The sequence below is a fragment of the Anolis carolinensis genome, chromosome 3, assembly GCF_035594765.1.
Source record: "Anolis carolinensis isolate JA03-04 chromosome 3, rAnoCar3.1.pri, whole genome shotgun sequence".
NCBI classification, from domain to species: domain Eukaryota; kingdom Metazoa; phylum Chordata; class Lepidosauria; order Squamata; family Dactyloidae; genus Anolis; species Anolis carolinensis.
In genome coordinates, this window is record NC_085843.1 from 55,385,138 (window position 1) to 55,405,890 (window position 20,753).

The window sequence follows — 20,753 nt, forward strand, 5'->3', positions numbered from 1 at the left end:
CTGCTGGGTGAGGGCATATTTCCTGGAACCGGGGTAAGTGAAACCAAGAATTTCACTTACCCCGGATAAGGGGTTCATGCAGTATTTTAATCTTTTTAGTCTTAAGAAATGCCCTAGCTTCCTTTAACATTTTTTGTTACTTCCTCATTTTTATTGGCATAGATAATTGTCTACTTTCAGCTCTCTGGTCTGTGGGGTTGCACACCCCAAACCCAGGCATTTGAGGAATATGGAATTTTGGAACTGGCACCTCCCTTTTCCCTACTCTGGTCGTCTGAAATCCTCCTGGAATAGGTTTTAGGGTTCAATAATGTTAGCTTTTCTATATTGTGGTCAAATTTAAGTTTCTTAAAGTTGCCTCTTTAGAAATTGTGCTTCTTTTAAAGGAATACAAAACTATTTTTGACCATAACCCAGTAAATCTATAACAAGGAATACCTTTGAAACACAGAATCCACAGGAGGCCTTTTAATTGCTATCATTTGTGACTTGTAACATTGATCAGATGGTCTTAAATCCATCTTGAAACTATGCCAAGTTGTTTGGTTTATATGTGCATTACATTCTCTGAACCTCCGTTGTCTAGTTTGTACCCCTTCTTAAGAAAACTTCTGCTGGCATGATTTAATTGCCATCTGGTATGATAGAGGGTATGTTTTTAATCAGTGTTAAAGATTAAAATTGAAGATCCCTAGCAGCTGAAACTCATCACAGGATACTTGGTTGGGAATTTGCCTGTGTCATCTCTTAGAGTGACAACCTACTTTGTGTGAACTTACTGCTGCATTTCCTTTTATGGTGGGAACCATAGACATTCCAGTGGAATGAATAGCTGTGTGAATGATTTCCCTAGCCACCTGTTCTGTGGCAGACTGAAGTAGCTCGTGAACAGCTTATATCAAACAAAGACTTACTGGAGATTTTATTAATGTAAGTACTAAGGGAATAGGAAGGGTTAGAGTTGTGTGTATCAAATTCTAGAAGACTGGCAAATTATGTCATGACAAATAGTTCATCTATAGATGCAGATGTTCAAGTCAAATTCAACAACAAAATCTGTAATTGAATTCTTGTTATCAGCCACTGATAGATGGCAGTTGTGACTCTGTTTGCTATGTATTGCCTAGCTAGAGTGGAGCTTTCAACTTTGTCTCCTTCAAGTAACACACCTGAAGGACAGATGAAACCTCCTTAATGGACTTAGAATCATAGAATCATAGAATAGTAGAGTTGGAAGAGACCTCATGGGCCATCCAGTCCAACCCCCTGCTAAGAAGCAGGAAATCGCATTCATAGCACCCCCGACAGATGGCCATCCAGCCTCTGTTTAAAAGCCTCCAAAGAAGGAGCCTCCACCATAGTCCGGGGGAGAGAGTTCCACTGCCGAACAGCCCTCACTGTGAGGAAGTTCTTCCTAATGTTCAGGTGGAATCTCCTTTCCTGTAGTTTGAAGCCATTGTTCCGTGTCCTAGTCTGCAGGGCAGCAGAAAACAAGCTTGCTCCCTCCTCCCTATGACTTCCCCTCACATATTTGTACATGGCTATCATGTCTCCTCTCAGCCTTCTCTTCTGCAGGCTAAACATGCCCAGTTCTTTAAGCCGCTCCTCATAGGGCTTGTTCTCCAGACCTTTGATCATTTTAGTTGCCCTCCTCTGGACGCTTTCCAGCTTGTCAACATCTCCCTTCAACTGTGGTGCCCAGAATTGGACACAGTATTCCAGGTGTGGTCTGACCAAGGCAGAGTAGAGGGGGAGCATGACTTCCCTGGATCTAGACGCTATTCCCTATTGATGCAGGCCAGAATCCTGTTGGCTTTCTTAGCAGCCGCATCACATTGCTGGCTCATGTTTAACTTGTTGTCCACAAGGACTCCAAGATCTTTTTCACATGTACTGCTGTCTAGCCAGGTGTCCCCCATTCTGTATCTTTGCATTCCATTTTTTCTGCCGAAGTGAAGTATCTTGCATTTGTCCCTGTTGAACTTCATTTTGTTAGTTTCGGCCCATCTCTCTAGTCTGTCAAGATCTTTTTGAATTCTGCTCCTTTCTTCTGGAGTGTTGGCTATCCCTCCCAGTTTGGTGTCGTCTGCAAACTTGATGATCGTGCCTTCTAACCCTTCGTCTAAGTTGTTAATAAAGATGTTGAACAGAACCGGGCCCAGGACAGAACCCTGCGGCACTCCACTCGTGACTTCTTTCCATGATGAAGATGACGCATTGGTGAGCACCCTTTGGGTTCGTTCGCTTAGCCAATTACAGATCCACCTAACTGTAGTTTTGTCTAGCCCACATTTTACTAGTTTGTTTGCCAGAAGGTTGTGAGGGACTTTGTCGAAGGCCTTACTGAAATCCAGGTACGCTACATCCACGGCATTCCCTGTATCGATCCAACTTGTAACTCTGTCGAAAAAAGAGATCAGATTAGTCTGGCATGACTTGTTTTTGGTAAATCCGTGTTGACTATTAGCAATGACTGCATCTGTTTCTAAGTGTTTGCAGACCACTTCCTTAATGATCTTTTCCAGAATTTTGCCTGGTATCGATGTGAGGCTGCCCGGACGGTAATTGTTTGGGTCGTTCTTTTTTCCCTTCTTGAAGATAGGGACCACATTTGCCCTCCTCCAATCTGCTGGGACTTCTCCCGTTCTCCAAGAACTCTCGAAGATGATTGCCAGTGGTTCTGAAATAACTTCCGCAAAACTACTTCCGCAATAACTACTGCAAAAGGGCCTTGAGGACTCACTACACGTGGAACAAATCAGTGGATGCTTACGTTGTTCCCAGCCTGCCCCCGGTCTGCTTCTTTACTACAAAGGTAGAGTCAGACTCCCTTTGTGTTTCTCTCTGGCTCAAGTCTCACGTTATAGGTGGGCTTATATAGGAGAGGGAAGCAGGGAGAAAGATTTCTAATTTGGAATCAGGTGTATTTTTTGCTCCTCAGCTGAGCTGTAGAGTGAATTAATGGCATGTGGTGAGCAAGTGTATAGGAAGTAGTATGTTAGTGATATTGTAAAAACATCAAATATACTGTAATACAATAGGTTTTTTGTATAATATAAAAGTACAAATCTTATCTCTATTGCAAGTAAGTATCTGTATTTACATAAGTTTAAGATGGGAGACAATTAACACTGGAAGGAACAGAGAAGAACAGATTACCCGAGGAAGTTGTACCTACAACAAAAGCCGAAACAAGGAAATACTATCAGGGACACCTTGTAGTAACCTCTTAAAACTCTTCTCTGATACTATTACAACGCTTTTTGCTACAAATGGTCCTCCAAGAAATGTATGATTGACTTTTTTGAACCATCAGACAGATCCTGGCAAGACATTGGACTTCTGAATTGCCTTCACTAAGACCAGCTTTTTGTCTTCCATCTTAAACTTATGTAAATACTTACTTGCAATAGAGATAAGATTTGTACTTTTATGTTATCCATAAAAAACCTATTACATTACAGTATATTTGATGTTTTTACAATATCACATACTACTACCTGTACACTCTATTATATAGATATCTGTGCTCCTAGTATACATATATGTGGTGAGCAAGTGTCATAATGAATGTGTGCTGCATATAGCCCTGATTCTTCCCAGTATTCAATTCTGTAATTCCCATCATACTAACTACATTGGGCACTGCCACCAATGAATCAAATTAATGCTATCAATTCAATCTTACATCATTTAGCTGCTAACTTTCAAAAATATTTCCACCATTTTGCTATATTGCCAAAACTTGTATTCTGTTCAGCTCCTGGCCTTCCTTGCCCCTTCATGTTATAGTAACAGAATGAAGATTCAGTGTATGGCTTAGGACCCATGATGCTGTGGAGACTGGCTTATTCTCTTCTCTTCTTCTTTAAAAGCTGAATTAACCGGAATCTTCTTCAACTGCCTAGGCTGGTCTGGCTGTAGTAATCATGACAAGTGCAATTCACATAATGAGTAAGATAGTTATTAGTATTAGTTTCCTGAAGATCTGAGAAGCAGAAATAAAATTAGGGTACATAGGTTATTTCAAAGTTTTGCCAGAGTACTGCATCAGTTTTTGTACTTGCTATATGATAGATGTTTTACCTATCTTGGTGGCCCAACAGAGTGACTAGAAGTGGGGGGATCTTACTGTTCCAAATAAGGGCATTTCAAAAAGATGGACCAAATTTGAAATTGCTATATCTCTGCAACGACAAACCACTATTTACTATTTGATTAATTTTTTGTTTACAGTATTTATATTCCGCCCTTCTCACCCCAAAGGAGACTCAGGGCAGATCACAATGCACATATACATGGCAAACGTTCAATACCATTAGACATATGACACAGAGGCAATTTAACATTTTCCAGCTTCTGGTTTCATGAGGGTATGCTCGATTCCAGCCACAGGGGGAGCCTCTCCCATCACACAAACAGCCCCTGGCAAGATGGTGACTCTGCCACATATAGCTTAATGAAATAGTCTTCATTTGCAGGGTTTTTTAAAATATTTGTTTCTCGCTCAAAATGGTTAGTAAAAATGGAAAGCTCATTAAACTGTTTGTAACGTTTTTGTAATTGTAACATTTTGCCATCATGAAATATTCTGCTTTGAAATTCAGTTTGAAATACCCTGTATAATACAATTGTTCTGATAGACAACAAAGCTGCTAAAAGTAGCTATTGTAAAAGGTGCTCTTTAAGTATGGGTTCCTCAGAAGTCTTTGTTTCAAACAATAAATGTGGAAAATAAGTTGGAAAAGAGGCTTCATTATTTCCTATACCTCCAGAAATCAATTTTTAAAATGTTACTGTCTTTGATCAATTTTTTTCAAGAAAATTTTTTCCTTGGTATGCAGATGCTGGTGAGGGTCCTGTCATTGCAATGAAATATACAAAAGTTACAGATAAGATGTCTTACACAGGATGAGAGAAAACCAGAGCTGCATTTCCTTTATTTAACAAGGCATACATTTTAATGCATTATGAAAATCAGGAAACATGTGGCTCAAAGCTTCGAGGCTCAGTCTTTAGAAAGATGTCTGATTGAGATTATGTATACAAGGTGGAGAATTGATCCAGCTCTGCATAGTGCATTTCTTCAGATCTGCAAAAATAATGAAGGTGGGAGAGCCCATTGTACTCACCTAAATTGGCTGTTAAGTTTGAACTTCCAAGAAATGTTAGTGGGAAAATGCTATTATTGAATAAAGTTAAGGGAGAGAAGGCTTATCGTGTTTTTTCTTCTTCACAGAACTGTGTTCTTAATCACAATAATTGCATCTCCTTGTTTAACCCTCATGGGGGGAAGGAGATTTTAAGGAAATTGGCAGATAGTGCAGCACAAGTAGGAGATATCATTGCAGGGACCACTTCCATATCCAAGAACAGACTGTTTTGCAGTTAGGTTAGAAAAAAAAATCACAATACCATTAGTGTTAGGTCTTCCTAGCATAGAACATCTGATTCCCCCACCCCCCCTTCAAGGTGCATATCTGATTTTTTTGGAATTACAAGAAGTTTCATTTTTATTTTCATTTGGAAATAATAAAGGCAATATGTTTGGGATACATAATTTTGGTTACATTTAACGTAAAATGCGGCCTGTGTAAAATAAATATGCTGTGTAAAATAAATATGAGCATAGGGACTTTGACTCTCGATTTTTTGATATTATGGACTACCCTTCACTGTACAAGCAATCCCTGAGTTACACATATTTGACTTACAACGAAGTGTCATTACAACAGGAGTGGGACCACAGGAAGTGAAAAATCTACCCCTCAGAAAGAAAATTCACATCTGAAAGAGTTATCATGGGGGGAAAGTGTCTCCACAGAAGCTTTCTCACCAATCCTTGTTTCCACAACCAGTTAAATTTTCCAAAATCCAACAGTCACAGGAACAGAAAGTGAGGTGAAATCTCCTGAGCAGGCACACAGACAGCAAAACACACACCACAGGGATGTTGACCCTTCTCTATGCTATCCAAAGCATGCATGCGTGTGTGTATGGCTGGAGTTACAGTTAAAAATGTAACTGCTCTGACTTACAAACAAATTCAACTTAAGAACAAACCTAAAGAACCTATCTTGTTCATAACTGTCTGCAAAACCATAAACACTCATATCTATATGGGGGCATTCTTACTATCTGCAAGATCATGATTTTTTTTTTTAAATTAAAAATACTGTAGAAGCTACTCAATCTTGTGTTTCCACCAGGGTTGAAAATAAACCTGAAGGAAATATTCTTCATGTGCGTCCACCAAGTGTGATCAAACTTAAGATAGAGAAAATAGGTGTGAGAGAACTAAAATCTTTCCTCACTGAATATTCTGAATCAAATTTGTATTTACCCATTAGTCGCCAGACCTTCTGTCTTGCTTGGTTTATATTTGTATGCCTAAAACATTTTCATTCTATCTTTCCTTGCAAAAATTTTAAGGTGGCTAAAATATTTTAAAATACAATTTTAAAGGTGCCATTTTAGAACCCTACAAATTGAAAAATAGAGAGATTATAACAGTAATTGGAAAGACACCTCATAAGAATCATAGAATCGTAGAGTTGGAAGAGACCTCACGGGCCATCCAGTCCAACCCCCTGCAAGAAGCAGGAAAATCTCATTCAAAGCATGCCTGACAGCCTCCAAAAGAGGAGCCTCCACCACAGTCCGGGGCAGAGAGTTCCACTGCCAAACAGCTCTCACAGTTAGAGAGCTGTTCACTCTCTCACTGTGAGAGCTGTTCGGCAGTGGAACTTTTAAAACAGTTTGCCATGGAAGTAGAAAATTTAACTTTTTATTTATAGGGCTGCTGAAGATGCTCCTTTTGGAGCAATATTCCAAACTGCAACCTTGTCATCATACATAGAAACATCCCTAAATTGTCTTCCACATTCAAGACAAGCTCTTCCATACATTTTAAAACCCTCCCTAGCAGGGCTTGCAAGCATAACCCCCACCATAAGTGAGGGAACACTGTACTTCGCCTGTAATCTTCAGTCTTTTCAATCACAGCACGCCTCATCCATTTGTGGAGCTTGTTTCCAAATGGTACCAAATCCATCTGAACAAACTTTCTTTTGTATCTTTTCATGTCTAAAATGGAAGGAGAGGTTTTGCTGGTGGCGCTCCATTCTCAGTTGGTTTTGTCTTCTCTTTTGTCTTATGATGCACTACCTATTTTGCCCTTTATTTTAGAATGGACTCCTTCAACACTTCTCTGGTGTTGCCACTTCTCTGCTCATTCAATTTATTACCACCTCTGACTTCTACAAGGTTTGCGATTGAATCTCTTAGTTTTTATTTCCAGTTGAAATAATATCTTCACTCATTTGCATTTACCCATTTTCAGAGCTCCGTTTCTTTTTTTTTTTCTACATCCCATTTTATTCTCAGTGTGATTTGCAGTCTGGTAATAGCAGTAGTAGCTATCATAAATAATAATAATTAATAATAATGTTCAGCAGTTCCTCATAAAGGAGAGAATGATGAATTATCTAATCACTATAGAAAGAAAAGTTTTTTTTCTGAGCTGCCAAAATTTGCAGTGGGTATGAGGGAAGAGCCCTGCAAGCATTGAATTTGTGAGTCAGAAAACGGTAATTGAGAAAGCATATGTTCATATTATTATATGTTGCAATAAAACGTTCAAGCTTTAAACTAAGTTATTAGCAAAGCTAAAATATTTTGCCAAGTTTACATTAAGATTACTGTCATTAGCATTTTCCTCCAGTACTCACAGGCTAAAAAAAGCTTTTCCACACAAAGCCATCTTTAAAGACACACATCTTTGGTATGCCAATAGTTTAAGATAGTTTGCCATGTTTCCCATTGGAATAACCCATCCCATATATTCAACATCTTAGCTTCTTTGTTGAAGATTTGCACTGGTGTTACCAAAATGATACTGATATAGCAGACTTGTTTTACCCTTTGTGAGAGCAGAAGAGAAGTGAGCTTCCTTTGTGTATTACATCAAATAAAATTTCTTTAGTTGCCTATCCAGTATTGGCCACAAAGCAAAACATAACATTCCAAATCCACAAAACTGTGCTACCTTTATTGGGCCAACCAAACATATGCAAAATACATCATTTAAGGATGAGAGGCAGCCTTGTTTAGGATGGAATCGTGGTTTCTTGCATCAGACGATAATTAGATGGTAATGGTTTCTGATATTGTTAGCTCTTCCTGATAACCATTTCAGACATCACCTAGGAAATGGAACAGGCCTGTGAACAATAAATATGGCACAGAAACAGGAAAATAGGAAAACTTTGGCCCATGAACATTGTCACCATCAGAAGTCTCTAGCTGGCCCTAGACGTGACAGATGGCACTAAATCTGAATGTGTCTCTGAGATGCTGATATTGATGTAGTGAGGAACTTTACATTTACAGTGTGTTAAACCTTACCAGCACATTGCATATGCAGTAAGACTATATGCATTTGCAAGTACATCTAGCACATAACTACCTGATTTAAAACGTTTACTGATAAACTGTATGTATTTATATATGTATCTATATCTAAATCTGTTTGCACTTCCAAGCTGAGAGGCTTTTATTTGGGTATCAAGGTAAGTATTGGTAAAAAGCCAGAACTCGAGCTGTGTGCATTTATTTTCTCATTAAACATGCTTAGCTGGAGCCCTTGGGCATTTGGCAGTTTGCCACTGTGATCACTGAGTGTCTCCATCAGAGATAATTGTCATGACTCCAGAGGAAATGCTGCCATTATAGGATCTAGTCTAGGCAGATGCACAGTGTTCACGGACATTGTGGAGATTGTGAACGTCGGTCATAACTTCTGCTTTTAAATAACAAATAGTTCTGAAGATTACAGGATATGATGATTTCTTGTCACGAGGTTTATGATTTAATTTTAAACTGAATTAATTATGTGAAGATGATTCAAGTTGTAACAAAAGCCATTACTTCAGTTTTTTCCCAACTAGAATAGACCTATTGACTCAATGGAACATACCAACTTTATTCTTCTTATCAATATCACAGTACAACAATAAATCATAATTTAAAATCTTGCATTTATCTCATCCACCCTCCCTACCCTCCACCAGTCATTGATGTTTACAAGGAACATCCCTGTTAATCCTCTTACTAATAAATTATCCTCTACTCAATCTATTTATTAATAATAGGCATGTCTTCTCCTAGTCATTTATCTGAAATCTCATCTAATCTGACAGAGATTTAAATCTTCTATTGGTCTAGCCCATAAAGCTAATAATTGGTTTCCATATAACCTCAAAAAATTATATTTTATTTCTCCTCTCCCTAATCTTATATTATGTGTTAATTTTTCAGAAAAACCCGCAATCCATATTCTGTTTTACCAGTTCTGAATTGAATGTAACATACATAAGTGTTGATATATTTATTTATTTATTTATTTATTTATTTATTTATTTATTTATTTATTTATTTGCGACATTTATATACCGTCCTTCTCACCCCGAAGGGGACTCAGGGCGGTTTACAAGTATATATACATACAATATATTATATTGATATACTGAATGTCCATTGATTCAGTGGGACTACTCTAGTTGAGCATAACAGTTGGCTTGAGGCTCATAATTGTGTTCAAGGCTGAGTTGCACTCTTTAGTGATCCTGTTTACTGCTTAGTTTGGTAGCCATGACTTTTCAGTAGTCACCATACAACTTCTTATTAAAGCTACTTTTTACTTGGAAAGAATTGTCTTCCTGGGCTTCCTTGTGAAGCTTGCAATGCTCACCGGTCTTATGACAGTGCTTCCTACGGCACATGTGATGCTGCCCTGGGTTTTCTCTGGGAAAAAGGAGGCTGTCCCATAGAGCTTTGACATTTTTTCAGGATTTGTAGGTTTGTACATGTTGGATATGACGAGTTTCATTGTATTAAATGAGCAAATGGTTCAGGTACATGAGAAGGAGCAAAGGCTTTGAGTCAGAAAGCTGACCTAATTTCCCCTCTGGAAAAAAAATACTCAGACAATTACTCTTCCTCCCTTTCCCTCAGTCATTTGACTACATCCAGTTGCTCTGACAGATTTCTTTTAACCTAATCATCTCACACAATCAGTAAAGTGCAAACAAGAATGCAGTCGTAATTGGAAGATTTACAGCAGCACATCTCTCCTGCTACAGCCATCACCAGTCTCTCATTTTTATTCCCTATTGGAAAGTTAGTAAACAACAGAGAATCATACTATCATACACAAAGGCGATGGAAAGTTGTAATAAAGCTATAAAGTTTAAAACTATTTGCAAATTTTTGTGAGTTATAGCTTAGTTGATAAAGGACCGAGGGTGGTATTGTAGTATCTCCACCCCAGATCTAAAATCGCTACCAATAACTGCAAAATACATTGTCCTGCTGTTAAAGTACATATTAGTACATATTTGTGCTAAACAAATCCGGCTTAGTAATTCAGAAAGTGAACTGAAGGTTTTATGCTTTTTCTAAAAAGAAGACACCATTGTCACTGCTCTTTCATCTCGCAACTGGTTTGCTTTAAAGAGCCTTGATAAGAAAGAGAAATTTTCATGATGCCATTTAAAAGTAGGAGGCATAGATTTTGTTCCAAACGTGTTCAGTGAATAGACATGTTTCCTCATTTTCATTTCTGAAGCATTTCTAGGAATGTAAGAAGCCAGTTATCTGACTGTGGATTTATAAGGCAATCCTAGAGACAGATGGTGGTATGCATATGCTTAAATTAGATGCAACCCATTTATTTAGAGCCAGGTGATCTTCTGCAATATTCAAAACAAGGCTCTCTACATGTGGGTGTATTTAAAGAACAAGAGAGATGCAAGGATCAGGGTGCACAACCCGCTACTCTCTTTTCATTGCCCCCTCCCTTATACTGGCACCATCCTATTATTTCTCTTGTAATATCAGATAAGAACCAACTGGTAAGAGAAAAATACAGTTAGGCTGTTAACTGTAGGTGGATCAAACACAAGAGGGAAAGCTCTTAGCATTCCTCATCTGTGTTATCCCTTTGGCTATTAAAAACCTGAACCCAGAACTTCTGTTGTATGTATTTTTGTATGTATGTATACATATACAAATATGTGCACACTGAGACTGCAGTGAAAGAAATGAACGTACCACATTCATACGTTAATTTGGGGGACTGTGACGTAGGAGTTCCTCTCCTAGCATGAGAAAGTGTCTCTTCTTCTTCAATCACACAGTCGTTTCCGACTCTTCGTGACCTCATGGACCAGTCCACGCCAGAGCTCCCTGTCGGCTGTCACTGTCCCCAGTTCCTTCAAGGTCAAGCCAGTCACTTCAAGGATACCATACATCCATCTTGCCCTTGGTCGGCCTCTCTTCCTTTTTCTTTCCATTTTCCCCAGTATCATGATCTTTTCCAAGCTTTCCTGTCTTCTCATGATGTGGCCAAAATACTTCATCTTTGCCTATAATATCCTTCCCTCCATTGAGCTGCCAGGCATTATTTCCTGGAGGATGGACTGGTGGGATCTTCCAAGGCATTCTCAGGATTTTCCTCCAGCACCAAAGTTCAAAAGCATCTATCTTCCTTCACGCAGCCTTCCTTATGGTCCAGCTCTTGCAACCATAGGTTACTATGGGGAATACCATTGCTTTAACTATGTGGACCTTCATTACCAGTGTGATGTCTCTGCTTTTCATTATTTTATTGAGGTTGGCCATTGCTCTCCTCCCAAAAAGAGATGTCTTCTGATTTCCTGGCTGTAGTTTGCATCTGCAGTGATCTTCGCACCTAGAAATATAAAGTCTGTCACTGCCTCCACGTTTTATCCCTCTATTTGCCAGTTGTCAATCAGTCTGGTTGTCATAATCTTGGTTTGAGAAAGAGTAATGGACAGCAAAACTTGAGAACAAGGAAGTTCCATCTAAACAACTCAACAGTTGGGTGCACCAGTAATAAAATGATGGTGAATGCTTGGTGACAAACAAACAAAATGTATATACCCATTGAGAACCTTATCTTCTCAACTATCAATTGGCTTAAAAATGGAACATTGGCCGAATACGAAAGCAATGAAGCAGTTGCTTCATTTTCTCACATCACTTTGTTGTTTTTCTACCCTCCTCTCCTTCCGGAGGAGCTTAAAAACCTGGCTCTTTCAAAAGGCCTTTGATACTTAATTTGGTGTCGGACTGATCTATCTGCCCATTTTATAATAGCCCCATTCTCGAGGTGTTGCCAATGCTATATTGCACTTTGTCCATTTCAACTGTGAAATTACCTTCCCCATTTCGGCCCATTTCGGCACATGTTGCACTTTGCCTGGGTTCTATTAATTAGTCTCCAGTGTTAATATTGTATGTTTTATGTTGATTTTAATGATTGTTTTTATTGTAATTGATGTTTTTATTGGATAACTGTTTTATTGCTGTGTTTTGATATTTGATTGTTTTATCGGGCAAGGCCCCATGTAAGCCGCCCCGAGTCCTTTCGGGGAGATGGGGCGGGGTATAAAAATAAAGTAGTTATTGTTGTTGTTGTTGTTGTTATTATTATTTCTGTTGAATAAGGGCCTTCAGAGCACCTGTTCTCAGTGAGTTACAGTTAAGTTTCATAAGGTAACTTCTTACCTCCCTGTACTGCATTCCACAAGACTCCATGACACAGTTTCCACAGTTAGACAACAGAGGATTAATTAGCCTCAAGTACTATAACATCCATCAGGCTGAAACTAAATTATAGCTTCAAGGATTATAAAACCTGTTAAGATGAATAAACAAATTATAAGTCATGCCAAGGCTTTGATTTCTTATCTCAAGAGCATTGCAATTAGGGTATCATACCGCTTTGAAGTTCTGTCTTTTAAACTCCACAGTGTAGAACTGTGATTCTGATTGGGACTTAGAACAATTGCTTTATTTATAGGAGTATTGTTCTCTTGATTCCTTCTGGACCCCTAAAACACTAGAATGGAAAACTACATTGGAGAAACCTTGTTAGTAAATGGCAAGCAGCAAAATTAAAGCATTGTAATCGCTAAGGGAGCTGTACCAGAAGGAAACACAACTAGTGCTTTTATCCTTCAGCCCAACCCATGTTGTTTTTTTCCCCGCAATGACTCTCCAGGTATTTTAAGTATGCTTAATGCATGATTTGAAAAGTGAATTAATTATATATACAGTTAAAGATTTTGCAGGAGAATTTTAAGTAACTAAAATCCAGAATGAGCTTCCAAGAATGTGAGGTTAATGAGCATATGTGTTAATTATGTTTAGCAAGTTTTCCTAATCTGTAGTAGCTCTTTGGAAGATTTCTTTAAATCCACGTTCTTACTCTCCAGTAAGTTAGTGGAAGTAGTGCTGCAATAACACGTTTCATATATGTTTGTATACTTCACACTGCATGCAACCCCAGGACCTAGGGATCAAACATTTCTGTTCCCATTTTCATCATGCTTGTGGTCTCCTTGGGTAATTTAAGACCAGGAGAGACCTTTATGCAGAATAGAAACTGACCTCCGGGTCACATTTTCTTAGGTGTTAAAACAGTTTCGGCCCAAAACAAAATGAAAATATCCCCTATATGTCCTAGAAGGTATTTGAGACGGCAAAAATGTGAGTGGGAGGTCAGCCCTCCATGGTCTCCTTGAGGGCTACTTTAGCCACCTACAATCACTCACCATTAATGTAGATCTACATGCAGGTTATGCTTTCTGAACAGTCTCTCCCCTTCCATTCTGAATACTAAGACAAGTTTAGGATGGCTCAACTCCATATCCGCTAGATCTGGTTTTGCATGAGGGCAAATGTAGTGCTTCTCACTAAACTGTAAAGTGGAAATAGTAAGCAATCTTCAGGGAATAAGAAGAAAAATGATAGCTTCTTATTCCAGATAGGGGTGTGTTTGTGTGCGTGCGTGTGCACATGCACATGTTTTCTCTAAATTTAGGACAACATCTGCCCACTTTCCTTTACTTTTAGAGAGAGCTATCATAAGGATGGCAAGTGTGACCCTTCAGATGCTTTTGGATTGCAATTCTCATGAGTTCACACTAGCAGTGGCTTGAGCTCATGAGAGCTGAAGCCAAAAAACATTTGAAGAGCGACACTTACTTTCTCTTGATCTCTGGGATTCAGCATGATTCCAGAAGAACACAATTTAGGTCTGACCAAAAAACATTGACTTATCTAAATGAAAGCGGATTCCTTCCAAGATTAGATGCTCTTTTTTAAAATCTGTAAATTTTTAGCATTCTTCTCAGTAGAGTCATTGCTTTCTCCTTAACAGTGTTCTTTGTTATAGAGCCGCTTTCCTTGACTCCCCCTAGTGGTATGCTCTAACATTGCAGGAACTGCCAAAACATCTTTAATGTGGACTCTGGTTTTACTTGAACAGCATGACCCATCTCCCTCCCTTTGCCTTGTCTCCACCAAACTACTAATCCGTCTTTCACCTAATCAGACTGAAAATAGCAGCAGCATCTGTATTTGCAGCTTTCCTTAATATGTCAAGTTTTAAAGTGCTGTCTGGTTTAACTCTTTTGAAGCTCCTGGTTAAAGGGGGCTTCCAGTCTGTTGTGCTCTCCCTTTTCTCTCTTTCTGTAAAAAGCTTGCAAGCTGCCTACACCCCTCCTTCTCTTGTGGTTCATAAGCTCAGCTCTGTCAAGTGGGAATGTCCCCAGTGCAAGTGTGTTTAGATTAATTAGTCTTGTGCCAAGGTATTCTCAGCCATGTATCTTTCACTGTGGAGGATTCTTTGAGTTGTGGTCCAAAAGAGCAACTTCTCCAAACACTGGTTATCCATGAAGGTGTTGACATTCTGTTAATTTCCTAGGTACTATTTTATTTTAATTCATTAAAATGTTTATTTAGTCCAGGGTTGTTGGACCCACAATCTCTGAGGATAGCTGCCATCGATGTTGGCGAAACGTCAGGAGAGAATGCTTCTGGAACATGGCCTTACAGCCCGGAAAACACACAACAACCCTATGATTCCAGCCATGAAAGCCTTCGACAACACATTTATTTAGTCCAATCATAGGGTTTTGTGGTAAAAGTATTTTAGAACTGTGCACCAGTGCACTGCTTTGGCGCCGGCACACCAGAAGGATCATTCCTAAGACATCCAGCTCTTTCTGGGTCCCATAGCTTCACTGCTATAGTAACACTTTACGTGAGACTCAAAGCCTTGCAAATGTTGATCCTTTCATCAAGGTTCAGTGGGAAATGCTGACAATTCTGCAGAGAATACATTGCTCAGTGAAATAATGTTCCTAGTATGGAGGAACTGTGTGTTGTCCCATTGTCAAGGACAAGCATTTGTAATTTACTGTTTTATTTTAAATATGTGTTGCAGACATACATTAGTTATTGTTGGCATATATCTTGGTGGTAAAAAATAAGTAAATAAATAAGGTAAGGTAAGGATATTATCTGTATAGGCACAGCGAACTATTGTGCCTAAAGTAGCTATTTAGGTCAGGAAATGTCTCTTGGTACAGAGAGAGCCATTTATTGTTCTGATAAAACTATTTTCTGTTCCTGTACAATATCATTTGAGAGATCAGTAAAGTAATACCATATGCTATCAGTAAAGTAATACCATTCTGCACAGCCCTTGCACTAGATTTGATTGATTGTTCCACAACCCCTCCTTTAAGTAGGAAGAAAGCCCCATGGCTTCAGGGCAGACGAAATCTAATCTGCTTTTGAAATTATTCATAGTTGGTTTTAAATGAGAATTTATAAATATGTTAAAATCACGAGTAAAGCACTGAGTTGCTGCTAGTTGCATTTATTAATAAACTAGTTGGGGGAAATGGGTACACATGGCACATCCATCAAAAGTGCTGTTAGGAAAGAATTATAAGGAGCAGAAAATACCAAATGTGTTGTATTCCGTTTCAAATAATGCATATATTTATATTTTCACACTCTATTACTGTTTGTTGTATGGTTTGTAAGTCCTGGATTGCTTTTGACTGCGTGAAAGCACAGAGAGTGTTAGATCAGGAGAACTGCTAATGAATTTTTTATTCCTTTTAGTCCATACTTACTCCACAAAATAGAACTGGGGTGTGTTATGCTGTTTTGGGGTTGTGTGCTGTAAATAGATAGCTGTTATAGAAAATAGGTGCACAGTGTTCTTGGGAGAGTTGCTTTTTCTGATGCAATTTTGTAAAAGTAACAAAGACAGCACAGTAAAACTCTTGTTTTACCCTTGTATTTCCCAATGAGCACTTTACATCTCTCAATCCTTTCTATCAAAGCTTCCAAACCTCTTCATATGTTCTATATACAATTACCACATTGTACCAATTATTTTCTCAGTGTTTCACATTTTCAAGTAACTCTGATATTCCACAGCTTTTTCTTTTTTGAAATAGCTCCAGCTTGGAATTGTATTCCTCCCCACCTTGGAGTATATGTGTCCCAGAAAAGCTAGAAATGGTTTTGAATTTATGAAGAGAAGACGAAAGCACTTCTTAATGCTGCTAACAGAACTCGTCCTAAGGCCTCTGGGTTTGCTTTGGAGCTGATTCTGTTTAAGCCCCAGCCATAGCGTATGGGCTTCCTCAGCTTGCTCATTATCTCTATGAATATACAGATAGAATAAACTACCTTAAAGGCTAAAGTGTATATTCCACAGCTCCAGAGATAGTACAGCTGCTGAATTCTTTAGACCCAAAGCCTTTCACTTAACATAATGGTAGCCCCATTGTCTGCATGGAGTAGGTATAGTTTTATTGAACAAGACTTGAAAAATTACACTTTATTATGCTGAAGAGGCCTAGTAAGATGAACATATTTTAGTTCAGTAGTGCTGTTGTGTGCACTTCAGTCTCTTTAGGTCATCATACATTTGCGTATGAGAAAAACAGTACCCTGAAGTTTCCTTTATTTATGGATGCTTATTGCTGAAGGCATCTTTCAGCAGGAAGTCCCTATTTCTCTCTCATAGAGTTGTGCCTATTTTATCACAAAAGGTGCCTGACAGCCTCCAGTTTTTATACATGCTGTATTAATGATAATTTAAAATAGTTAAAATCAATTTGGCTGGAATGTGACTGGCATATTGATAAATAGCTTCACAGTATAATTTCTGCTTCCAGCTGGTAATCCACCATAAAAAGAACTACAACTTTTTCTGGAACATTTAGGAAGCTCTGGAGTAACCCCAATATTTTTGAGGTGTGGATAGCTGGATTGGACTGGATCCAGTCCACATGTCAGACCCACCACTATGTCTCCAGCTAGAAATGGCTCCCCGGCAGAGCCTTGCTGATAAGGTCACTTCTGCTGATGACATGGCTGGGTGACCTGTTGTAACATCACCAGAAAAGCTTTGCTGTGGATCTGCTTTTGACTGGCAAATCAATAGTCGCAGCCCCAATGCATTACCTGGCCTCAAAAATGGCACCAGGGTGCTGCTGTGCTGTATCCACAACAACTCCACTTTATTTCAGTAGGTGTAGATACAGCCCTAGAAGTTGAAAGGACTGTGGACTTTGTTTTTTCCCACTTCGGTAGTGTACAGAATGGGTGACTTTTCCAAAGTTGTTGGACTGCCACTGACATCAACCCTGGTCTTCATATCATTGGCAGGGAAGTGATGTGACTTGCAGTCTGACATCATCTGGAAGATCACCTATTCTATATCCCTATACTGCACTAATATGTAATTTATTGATCTGTCTAGACTTTGATTCTATTTCAAAGTGCTTTTCTAATGTTAGGCACATCCAGTGATATCATTACTTCCTCCTCTAGAGGAAAGCAAATGCGGGAGGGAAGCCTTATTATGAGAAATAGATGCTACATAGCTAGCATGCTAATGAGCCATTGGCAATGGATATTTTGGAATGAAGCAAAGACTGCAAGTCTACAACTAACATTTCATTGCAGTCATTTCTATTCATTAGAGGTGTGCAAAATATCGTTTTGTGTCCCAGATTTCGGCAATTCAGAGGATTCGGAAGCAGAATGCATGAAAACAAGCTGGGGGGGGGGGGGGCAAAGCCTTTGCCAATATGGATCAGAGCAGTCAAATCTTTTCGGTTAATGGGGACTAATGGGTCTAAGCGGCACTCTGCCTGAGGCAAGGGCAGTGTCAAGCTGGAGCACCTCCTTTGCTTTCTTCTCCAGCAGGATCCTCCAGCCCTTCCCCCAGCTCCTGCTTGAGGCAAATGGGAACTCACTTTCCCAGCAGCACTTTGTATGGTGCAGACATTGAAGAAGCCTGTATTCCTTCCCGGGGCATGATGGGAATTGAAGTTTCTCCTTATGTGTGTTTCTCACTTTCTTTCTCAGCCAATTAGACTTCTGGTTGACTGTGTCTATTCTCCTCCCCTCTTGTGGCATGCACTTGGGACTTCAATTCCCAGAACCCCCTCTTGTGGGTTTTTTTAGGTGTTATGGTAAAAACTTTTAAAATTTCCCAAAAATTAGTGGATTGGTGAAACATTCTGAAACTTGGCAGGCTTGCAGTTGTAAATGTGGCCTGCAAGTGAGGCGGGTTTCATGCTGATAGGCTTAAAAATGACAGAGAAACAAGTCTCTAGAGTTTCTCCATTGGCTCCAATGGACCAAATCTTTCCGGCACGAAATCAGAAACCCCTCCTGAATTTGGAGACAGAATCCGGGGGGGGGGGGGGGGACGACACCAGGCACCAAAAACGGCACAAGGTTTTCCTGGATTGCACACCCCTAGTACTCATTGCATTTTAAATTAATTTTATGAAACAATTCATTGCTCCAAAATATTTTATATAGATAGATAGATAGATAGATAGATAGATAGATAGATAGAGAATATATATATATACACACACACATACACACTTTTAATATAGTTAAATGGTTTTAATTTTATAATTTTTATAAAATTTCTAGGTAACTTTTATATGTTTTGTTGGTGTCTTTGCATTGTTTTAATCCGTCATTTTTTCCATATTGTAAGCTGCCTTGAGTGCTCTTATTGGGGAAAGGGAGGGGGGACATAAAAATAATAAAATAAGTAGAAATAAATAAGTGCTTGAAAATGTTGAAATACTCCCTCTTATTTAATACATTTGTTGGGTGAGGAATTTCAACTGAATTGTCCATAAGAAATTAGTGAAGGCTGCAGAGTCCCTGCATGCAAACCACAGCCTCTGGAAAGGTGCTTACATATTACTTCTAAAGGCAATTGCTTAAATTGCAGGAGCATGCATTTGATACTCTAGTTGCTGTTTTTGCAATAAACACATTTGCTGTGAGTGTCATCACATTAATTTTGCTTATAGGCATTATTAAATTACAAAAGGATTTAAACTTTTTTTTTTTTAAAGGGAGACTTAGTCTTATGGTCTTTTGATAATGAGAAACAAAATAAAAATTCTAGCTAGGAAAAAATTGGAGCAAGGTTTGAACAGATAAGAGCAGGGTTAGAGTGCAAAAAAAAGTTAACTTGCCTCAAGGAAATCTCGAAGAAATAGGGAGTGCAGTTCCAAAGACAAGAATGTACAGTACAGTATAAGGCATCCTTACCTAACCCGATGCCCCTTCCCAGATGTTTTGAATTTTCATCCTTGGTCATCATGACAAATAATTGTTTTCCTCACTATCTGACGCTGTATTATACATCCAGAGGATACTAGGAGGAGGGGACAAATATACCGTAGGTGTCCAAGACTGAGATAAACTATCAGGAGAGGTAGATAAAAGTGAGTGATGAGCTTCTCACCGGAGAAGCTCATTTGTGACTTAAATCTAGTACAATAATGTGAACTCCTTTGGCAGAGGCCCTTCCTGTATCTGGAACAGATTCTTGTAATTGAATTGTTAGCAATTGTAGCCAGTCCTCCTTTAAGATGGTTAGTGAGCTCTGTTAGTGAGCCCTAATCCCCAGGAGAGCTTTTTCTGTATACTGTAGTGCTAAAAATAAAAACCTCTTCTCACAGCTTCTTAAAGTCTAGATCTTTTGTACTCTACTTGGAGGTTGCCTGTAATGACACAAGCGCCATCATTACTCTCTTTTTCTTTGCTCATCTTTCTTCTCTCTTGCAGTTATTCCTGACTCCCTACGAGTGACCTCAGAAGCTCAGACTCTGAACAAAGTACAGCATGACTCTCTGGAGTTGAAGTGTGAGATATCTAAGAGTACTGCACAGCACAGCCACATTTCCATTGCCTGGTACCGGAAGAAAGGAGACGAACCTGCTTTGGAGGTGATCTCCCTCAGTCGTGATTTTGTGCTGCGTGCAGGAAGTGACTACACCCAGCGGCATGCCAGTGGAGATATCCGCCTGGATAAAATAGGAGAGACCCTTTCCAAGCTTACAATCTACAACCTGCAGTCTTCTGATGGGGGCGAGTTTTATTGTGAAGCAGCCGAGTGGATTCAGGACCCTGATGGTACATGGTACGCAATGACCCGCAAGCGCTCAGAGGGCACCATGGTCTATGTGGAAGGAACTGGTTAGTGTGACAAGATTTCCTTTTCTTAGTTTTCATAGCTTTTAATATTCTCTATGATTTCATTTGGTTTGTGGTTTTGGAGAGGGACAATGGAAAGAAATGGTTATCACTAACAGTGAGTGTTGTCTTTGAAAATATTTGTTTATAAGGGGGCATTTCATAATGTGGAACCTTGACATTTCAAAGCATTTCCTTCTGTCACATATCTTGGATGGGTGATTTTTGGTTGCATAAAATCTCCAGGGAATATGAATGGAAGCCTGAACCATCATCAGTAGCCATTGTGACTCACCAAGTACACACTTATGGGGCAAAGAAGGGGATTCAATCTCTTA

At 39.1% G+C, this 20,753-nt stretch overlaps 1 protein-coding gene across 3 annotated transcripts in view; it reads left to right on the forward strand.

Moving 5' to 3' along the window:
• Nucleotides 1-20,753, forward strand: part of igsf3 (immunoglobulin superfamily member 3) — a 132,956-nt gene that overhangs the window by 62,789 nt on the left and 49,414 nt on the right. For all 3 annotated transcript variants that reach the window (XM_062974952.1, XM_062974950.1, XM_062974951.1), the window contains exon 4: nt 20,008-20,418. In XM_062974952.1, the coding sequence (XP_062831022.1) occupies nt 20,008-20,418 (411 nt within the window). The remainder of the gene's footprint in view (nt 1-20,007; nt 20,419-20,753) is intronic.